Below are 8,818 nucleotides of genomic sequence, written 5' to 3'. Positions count from 1 at the left end.
TCTGGAAGGGCTAAAGCCAGGCACCACAGCACTGCCACCACCCCATTTTCCTTGGGGAACCCATTTTAACCCCTTTGGGTCCCATTCCACTCAGAGTGGGCTCAGTGAACACCCAGCCTGTGTGTGGCAAGTGACTGGCACTGTGGTGGCCCTGGGGGTTGTGAAGCTGAGAGCCACAGCACTGCCACCATTCCAGTACCTCAGAGGAGCTGATTTAAGTCCTTAGGGGCATGATTTTAGCCCTTGGGGATCCCATTCCCCACAGAGTGGGCTTAGCGAGCACCACAGTCTGTGTGTGGGAGCTGACAGCACTGAGGTGTCCCTGTGAAGGCTCCAGATGGACACTGCAGTGCCACCACCATGCCATTCCCCTCACAGGGGCTCATTTAACCCCTCTGGGGTCCCATTCCCTCATGGGATGCTCAGTGAGCACCACAGCCAGTGAGGGGAGAGGTACTGGCCGCGAGGTATCCCCTGGAGAGCTCCATCCAGGCACGACAGTGCCATCATCCCATTCCCCTTAGAGGGGCTCGTTTAACCCCTTGGGGGTCCCATCCCTTCACAGGGGCCACAGTGAATGCCACAGCTCATCTGTAGGAGCTGCCAGCACTGAGGCTACCCTTGGGGAACCCCTCTTTTAGTCATGGGGTGCCCCATCCCCTCAGAGGGGGCTCAGTGAGTGCCACAACCTGTGTGTGTGGAGAGATGCTGGTGCTGAGGTGTCCCTGGGGGGCTTCAGATGGGCTCTGCCACCAACACATTGCCTTCATGGGGGGGGTCATTTGAGAGCCCTTTGGGGGTCTCATCCATCAGAAGGAGCACAGTGAGTGCCACAGCCCGTGCATGGAATGCTGCTGGCACTAAGGGTCCTCAGAAGGACTCCAGCCAGGCAGTGCCACCATTGCATTCCCTTTAGAGGGACTGATTTAAGCCCTTGGAGGTCCCATCCCCTCACGAGGGGCTCAGTGTGCATCACAGCCTGTGATTTGTGTGTGGGAATTGCCAGCACTGAGGCTGCTCTTGGGGAACCCCATTCCCCTTGACAGGAAAGATGTGTGCTCATGTATCTAAAAACAATTCCATGGGTGAGGGGATGGGTATGAAAGCCTTTGAAATGGTACTTAATGCCTCTACCAACTTCAAGCCACAGGTTTGTTAGAGAAACCAGACAGTTTGGCTCCTGAAACAGACAAACTCAGCCTGAGTTTCTGATCTTTGGGGGGAAAATGACGTGTTTAAAGGGGGAATATGTGGTAGGCGGTTCGGGAAGGCTGCACCTTCCGAGTCCCTCAGCTGATGGGGAAAGGAAGAGGGCAACATGCGGCCGGGAGTTTAGGCTGAAAGGAGGCTGTGCCCTCTGAAACCGAGAGAGAAGGAAAACCCCACGGGTGTATGCCCCAGTGGACAATCTCTCCCTTTATTCTAATAAAGTTATAGGATTCTTCTATCTCTTTTACGGACACTGACTTTTCAGAATGTGATTTTCTGCACATCCTCACACAAGGGCACCCGGTGAACATGCAGCCTCTGCGTGGTGGGTGGCCCCAGAGGTGCCGAAGCAAGAAGCAAAAGTCAGAACCGCTACCATCCCAGACGCCTCAGAGGGGCTGATTTAAGTCCTGAAATCCCGTCACTGGCCTTGGGGTCCCGCTCCCCTCAGAGGAACAAGAAGTGTTGCCAGTGCTGAGATGTCCCCAGGGGGCTCCAGCTGGGCAGTGCCACCACCATCCTACTCCCTTTAGGGGAGCTGAGTTAACCCCTCAAGAGTCCTATTCCCTCATGAGGTGTTCAGTGGGCACCACAGCCCATGAGTGGAGAGCTTCTGGTACTGAGATGACCTGAGGGGCTACAGCTGGGCACCACAGTGCCACCACCACCCCCATTGCACTCAGACGGGGCTGATTTAACCGCTCAGGGCTTCCATCCCCTCTGAGGGGCTGAGTGAGCACCACAGCCCATGTGGGAAGAAATGATGACACTAAGCCTGCCCTTGGGGCCCTCAATTTAACGCCTAGGGGATCCCATTCCCCTCACGGCGAGGGGCAGAGCGAGTGTCACATCCTGCAGGTGGCTGCTGCCAGCGCTGAGGCGTCCCTGGGAGAGTGGCTGAAGCCGGACAGCATAGTGCCGAGCTCAGAGGGGCTGAGAGAATGCCTCGCGTGACGCCACGTTAACCCGCGGCTGCCCGCTCCCCTCACAGCGAAGCGGCTCCGCGGGGCTGTGGCGGGAACCGCCCGATGGCGGCGGGGCAGCCGCCACGCGGCCGTCGCGTGCTGCGCGCATGCGCAGCAGCCCCGCCCCTCAGCGGCACCCCCGCCCCTCCCTCCACGCCCTTACCCCTCCCGCCCCCGCCTCCGGCCCGGCCCGGTCCATAAAAGCCGGGGGCCGGTAGAGGGGCTGCGCCGCTCTCGGTGTACTCGCTATCTGTTTGGCTCCTTCGTGCTGCATTTCGGGACCGCCCCTCCGTCCGTAGTGCTGCCCATGGCCTTCCCGCCGGTAAGTGCGAGCACGTGCCGCCTCGCGAGGCCGCCCCGCCACGTGGTTCCACGCGGTGGAGCTGCCGGGGGCGGCGTTCCCGCCCGTTCCACCTGCCTGAAGAGGACAGCGGGACACAGAGCCCTCAGGGCGGCCCTGCGGGAATCGCCCCGCTTGCCGGCGGGGCGCTGCCATGGGATCCCCGTTCCCTTCGGACTGGCCTCGAGGGGGCCCTGCTGCTGAGGTACCCGCGGGGAACACGGGGTCTGGTGGAGCTCAGGGAACACAACTGACCCTGCCTTCAGGGAAACGCTACGGAACCGCTGCCTAGCCTAGCAACCTGCCCTTCCACCCTTCCCGGGGCTTTAGGGGGATGAAGCTGGGCTCAGGTGTGCATGGTGGGGTATATTTTGGCTAGAGTGTGCACTTGTACTCATGCAAGTGGTTTTTTTGCCACTTCTAAGCTGCTTTTTTTCTTTTAGTGTGAAAGGTGACCAAAGGTGCTGTTTTATTTGTAAACCGAACTGAAAGCTCCGTGTAGTGTCAGGCTGGGGTGAGGGGTGACACAGGAGACTCGGTTCATAACTGAGTATGGACAAAGGTGATTCTTCTGAGTGAGACAAGTCTGCTGAAAAACAAGTTCTTTTTTTTTACCCTTTGCTGTTCCCCAGCTGAAGCCAATTAACGCTCATTAGTGGTGTCTGTGTTACGGGCTAACAAGGTGTGCTGGCACCTGGAGTGCTGATGAGGGACTTGGGGTGCAGCTGGGCTCCGGGAAGAGCTCCAGGACCCCGTTACTTTGCTGCAGTTTGTCCCAACTGGAACAGTCTCCCAAAACCAATTAAAACCTTATTCAGCTTTGACAGTCCGCTGCAACAGGCAGCTGTGGGTATTGCTCATGTACGAAGCTGCTGGTGAGTGATGCCTTCAAAAAATTAAAAAAAAAAATAGCTGCCCTGATGCTGAAATGCCTTTTAAAAAAAAGGGATTTCGGCAAAACTGGAGTTGTTCTGAAGTCAGTGCTCCCCTGTGAATTAAGACCAGTCTTAATTCAAACCAGGTGTGTTCAAGATGGCTCTACTCACTGAACCCCAGGACAGCTGCTGGTCGTTAGCCTTGCTGATGGTGGGAGAGCTGGTGTGGCCTTGCCTAACACTTTTTGGGATGAGCTGGGGTGGGAGTGTGTGCCTGGTGGAAACAGTTACACCAATGTTGTGTTTTGCACGGGTGTAGCTGACTTAAATTTGGGAAGCAAAACATACCAACAATAAAGGATTTTCTGAGTTCCCTTTTATTGAAGTGGGGAGCCATCTCAGCTTGGTTATGTTGACATGGGCACCATTTTAACAGCATCTTAAATTTTGCCTTGGGATTGCAGGCCCTCTTGGCTGTAGCTACAGCTCCAAGAACCCCTCTGGGCATCAGCATCGTGCTGCCTGGGTGAGATTTCCATGGAAGATGTAAAAAGCAAAGGCTGGATTGTAGCTGAGGTGAATGAGCCTTGCCTGCTCCCCAGCATCCCCGGGAGCTAACGCACATCTTGGCCATCCTGGCAGCCAGGCTGTGTTTAATGACTTCCCTAAGGATTAGGCTATCCTAATCCTGTGCTAGTGCTGTTGTGATGCTGCAGGTTCTGCCTAGCCCTGGGATTTCATTATCTCCAGGTTTCCTGCAGGTGTGTGTGCCTCGGAGGTTCCTCATTTCCCCTTGCCTTGGACATCTTTGGGGTGTTTTGCTGCACAGGTGTGTGTTGTAGCACTGAGTGGTGGTGCCTGGAGTGGGCCCTCCTGCAGGTGAACTCTGGTGGGGTGGGAGCTCCAGGGACCTGCCAGCTTCCTGATGCACAGCAGGAAAACAAGAGCTCTCTGCCGTGGTGGTAAGGCTTGCTGTGCTCTGTTACTCTGAGAGAGGGCAGCTCCTCCCTGTTTCTTGGTGCTCCTTTTCTCAATGTCATGTGTTTGTTTGGGGTTGCAAGAGGGATCTGGAGCCTTTCAACACCCTCCTTGGAGCCTCAGTGTTGTTGGGAATGAATTTTCCTGCTTGGAAGCCCTTGGTTGAGTCAGGATGTGGACAACTGCTCTCCTGCCTGAGCTTGCTCTTGCTGTGTGTCTGTGTATGATGCTGCTTGGGTCTGTGTTTCTGACATCCAGTGACTTAACCTGCAATCTCACAATCATTTGCTCTGTGAGCCTGCAGCAGAGAACTGAATTGTCCTTCTCCTTTGGTTCTTTTCCAGGGGCTTCTGTAGAAACTTGCAACTCTCTTAAGAGACTGGGTGTCTTACCAGGTGTTAAGAAGTGGTGTTTGACTCCTGGTGGCTTTAAAGCACCTGTCAGCTGGATCAGCTTCTCCATTGACTTGTTTATCCCCTGATAAAACTGTGTCTGTGCCTCTGGATTGGGATTGTGAGGTATAGCAGGATGGAATGGCTGTTGGGTCACTACTTACACCCCAGGGTGTTCATATGGTGCCAGGAGAGCCCACCACTGGAAGCAGAGGGGATTTGTAGTTTGTAGCTGCAGTGTGGAGGCTGCTAGGGAAGCCTGGAGAGGCACTGTGTTGAATTTGCCAAACCCTTCCAGGTGGGGCAGGGACAGCAAATCCTCCCTGGGCTCTGGAGTTGCTCGTCTTGGCTGGGGATGATGAGCAGCACCGGCTCTGGGGATGCTGCCTCAGGCGAGTGTTTCCCTGGGATTTAGTGTTGACTCCGAGACAGAAGCACTTGGTGGATTCTCCAGTTTGCAAACTCCTCCACCATCCTCTGCAGGCTCTTGGGGGTGGTTTGGGCAGGCTCTGAGTGCTCTGGAGACCTCTTCTCAAAGGAGTATTTTATTTTCAGGTTTAGGAGAGGGGAGGGTGCGCTACAAGCCCCTTCCTACAAGGGGTTGCAGTGCTGCAAGATCCCCCCACCCTGTGTCCAGCATGACTGCAGTATACCAAGGATATCCTTGACAGTCTAGGGTTAAAATCTCTCCAGCAGAAGGGATTCTTGTGGAAAGGCTTGTCTGTGTTCTCGCTGGTTTCCGTGCCCGTTTGGAGCAGGACTGGTGCTTCCAGTCGTGGAGGCTAAATGAGAAGGAGCGGGTGGGGCGTTCGGCTGGCTGCTCCGGGTTATTTTGTCTCGCTAGTGCAGACTGCTCGGGAAAAGTTCTGCCTCCCGCTGGAAGTGGTTCTTTCACCAGGAGCGGGAGTAGAATGCGGAATTTCATCCTTAGGCCAAGGCAGCCTGATGCGGCACTCCTTTTTATTAAAGATGACTGGCAATACTTTTGTAATTTGAGCTTCTGTACTCCAGCTGCTCTTTATAAAGATGACTTAAAGCACGCTCTGCCTCTTCTCTCAGCCTTCAGCTCGCTTGTAGCCTTACCTGTGTCACTCTTCTAAATGTTCACTTGTTTGGTGGTGGGCTCTGATATTCGTGCATTTGCAAACAATTCCAGGGGTGTTAATTCTTTTAAATGGTTCTTAATGTCTCTACCAACTTCAAGCCGCAGGTTTGTTAGAGAAACCAGACAGTTTGGCTCCTGAAACAAACAAACTCAGCCTTTCTGATCTTTAGGGTAAAAATGACGTGTTTAAAGGGGGAATATGTGGTAGGCGGTTCGGGAAGGCTGCACCTTCCGAGTCCCTCAGCTGATGGGGGAAGGAAGAGGGCAACATATGCGGCCGGGAGTTTAGGCTGAAAGGAGGCTGTGCCCTCTGAAACCGAGAGAGAAGGAAAACCTGTGAGGGAGAAAACCTCAGTGGACAATCTCTCCCTTTATTCGAATAAAGTTGCAGGACTCCTCTTTCTCCTTTATGGGCACTGACTTTTCATTGCGTGATTTCCTGCACAGCTCTGAGCGTTTCAACAGCCAAAGATCGCAGCCCTCAGCGCCGAAGAAATGCCAATAGCCGTAAACGGGCTGGAGTTCTGCAGGGATTGTTCAGGTCCCTATTGAAGGCACGGTGCGAGCTGTCCGTGTTCCTGCTGCTCCCAGGACCGGCTTTCCTGTGATTTTTACCCGTGTGGTGGGTAGCTGGAGAAAAGGATCACATCGTGCGCGTCTAATGACGAGCTGGGGGGTGGAATGCAAGTGCCAGGCGTGGGCTGGGCTAATGTTCCCGTCTCCATGTGAAGTTCAGTTTAGACCAGCCTCCTTGAACGATCCCCAAGGGGTCATTTGAAAGTAAAACCAGCTCGGTGCTCCAGGCTTGTTTGCGAGTGAAGCGGAGCGGGAGGTGAGTGAGGCCTGAGCCTTGCAGAAGCACAGCCAAGCCGTGCCTGTATTGTTTTCTTGACAAGTACAAACGGCGCCGTTTAGAGCGTCGGTGTGTGCTGGAGGAGCAGGGGCTCGCTTGCCACACTTGATGCTCTTCAGTTCTTTGGGTTTCAGTTTAACTTGATTCAGTGGAGGGGTTTGATGTTTCTCAGGCAGAAGCTTTACAAGGGGTGATCCTCTTTTAGGGTGCTGGTGTGTCCATGTCCATGCTGGGTTGTGCTAAAGCAGATGCTTTGGGGTAACCTCCTTTGTGGTCAGGTGCTGCTGCCTGAAGGGAAGATAAGGATTTTATCTTCCGCCTTTCCTCAGGATTTGGGGCTGTTTAGCTGGGAAGGAGTGTTTTTTGGGTTTTTTTTCTGCAAACCTGAAGTGATTGCTGCTGACTTAGATAATTTTGACATACTGTTCAGAACTCTATGGTGGGTAGTGAGATGAGCCTTGTGCTCCCCTGCTGTGCATGAGAGGAACTGCTGTGGCTCCTTGTGGTGTCTGCCTCCACCGTGAGCATCCCACTTGTCCCTTGGTGTCCGGAGACCGATTGTGGGGTAGAAGGTGTTGTACCCTCATTAATCAGATCTGTGCTGGACAAACAGCCAGGAGCTGTGTTCGCAACCCAGCTGGTTTGCTGTGGCTGTTAGCCTGGAGTCCATCCCTGCTCCCTGTGTGTGATGGGCACTCTGCTCCAGTGTGCTGTGCTGACAAATTACTGACCCGTTTGCTTAACTGCTTCTTTAATGCCACGAATTGGGTTTGAGTGTTGCTAAGACCTAAGCTAATGTGAATATTGGAGGCAGTCCAGGCTTTCCACAATGTGTTGAAAGCTGAGTACTTGCCTATTTGACAAACATACTGGTTCTTTTTTACCAGAAAGAAGATCCTGTGAGGAGCATAAAAGACTGCTGGGATAGCCCGAATGCCCCTGCACTTTCCACTTGCAGCAATGCAGATATTTTCCGCCGAATAAATGCCATGTTGGACAACTCTCTGGATTTCAGTGGAGTCTGCACCACGCCTGTCACAAAAGGCAAATGTGACACCCTGCCAGGTGATGGAGGGGGGATGCAGGGGTGGGGAGGTGCTTGGTGGACCTGGTGAACGGGTGGTGGTGGTCCTCAGTGGTGTGGGTGTTGGCATGCCTGCTACTAGGGGGTCTTAACTTGTGTGCCTGAAATGAGTGCCCTGTGTATTCCCTGGCAGCGTGGAGGTGCCTGGGAAGGCTTGCTTGCCTCCCTGTGGTGCTGTGGGTTATTGTGGGCAGGATGTGAGTGCTCCCTGCCTGACCTGCTGGTGGGAATACCTCCAGCAGACTCCTTTAGTCTGCCTCTCCTGGAGGCAGCATTCATCTGCTCCCAAGGTTAGCCAGGCTGAGTTGCTGTCTGCATACATTGAAATTGCAAGAGTTTTGAAAAACCACAGGTCAGCTAACATGCATGTAAGAGCACAGGTGGGTGCAGACTTCCCTGCAAAGCAAGCTTGGTGTGATGAAATCAGTGCTGCAAGCTTCTGTTTGCTCCAGGCTGAGGGGAGTGGGCAATGTTCTGCTGCCTCAAGACAGAAGTTCTGTGCCAAAGCAGAGAGTGTTTGGTCTGGTCTTATTTTTATCCAAGTGAAGGACGTGCTTTTGTCCTTTTGCAGCAGCCCAGGTCTGCCAGTAAATGTACCTGTGCCTGACTCTCCTTTTGCCAGCACACCTCTGAGCAGCAGTGCTTGCTTGTGCCAGGATTTGGGCACTTGAAAGGGATTGCTCTTGCCTCTCCAGCCTCTGAATTGTAGGGTCAATAAACACTTCAGCCATTATTGGAAACAAGCTGACCCCTCAGGATAGATTCCCAAAACAAAGTGGGAAGGGAAGGGCTGAGCCTCCCCAGCTGGTGACCTTGCAGGGTTCCCTGGGCAGAGCAGGTTTCTCTGCAGTCACATGGAGGCAGGGCTGCCTTGGCCTGGTGGGTAATCTGAGTTTAATCAAATGGGTGTGGAAAAAAGCTCTAAATGAGTGGCTGCACACCGTGTGGGTCTGCTTGATGCCTGTACAGTGCAACTTTGTTCTGGGCTAACAAAATGACTGCTACCAGATGACTTCC

The 8,818-nt window shown here is 53.8% G+C and overlaps 1 protein-coding gene across 4 annotated transcripts in view; it reads left to right on the top strand.

Moving 5' to 3' along the window:
- The first annotated feature begins 2,415 nt into the window (after positions 1-2,415).
- CPEB1 (cytoplasmic polyadenylation element binding protein 1) overlaps positions 2,416-8,818 on the top strand; it is a 37,401-nt gene continuing 30,998 nt past the window's right edge. For 2 of the 4 annotated variants that reach the window (XM_058811352.1, XM_058811351.1), the window contains exons 1-2: positions 2,416-2,496; positions 7,605-7,782. In XM_058811352.1, coding sequence (XP_058667335.1) covers positions 2,482-2,496; positions 7,605-7,782 — 193 coding nt within the window. In that variant the 5' untranslated portion in view covers positions 2,416-2,481. Of the gene's footprint in view, positions 2,497-2,576; positions 2,720-7,604; positions 7,783-8,818 lie in introns of those variants that run through there. The other 2 variants (XM_058811350.1, XM_058811349.1) reach the window with 1 other exon arrangement.

Source organism: Ammospiza caudacuta, chromosome 10, assembly GCF_027887145.1.
Source record: "Ammospiza caudacuta isolate bAmmCau1 chromosome 10, bAmmCau1.pri, whole genome shotgun sequence".
Taxonomy (NCBI): Eukaryota; Metazoa; Chordata; class Aves; order Passeriformes; family Passerellidae; genus Ammospiza; species Ammospiza caudacuta.
The sequence above is the reverse complement of the archived record's forward strand: the minus strand, read 5'-3'. Positions and strand labels throughout refer to the sequence as shown.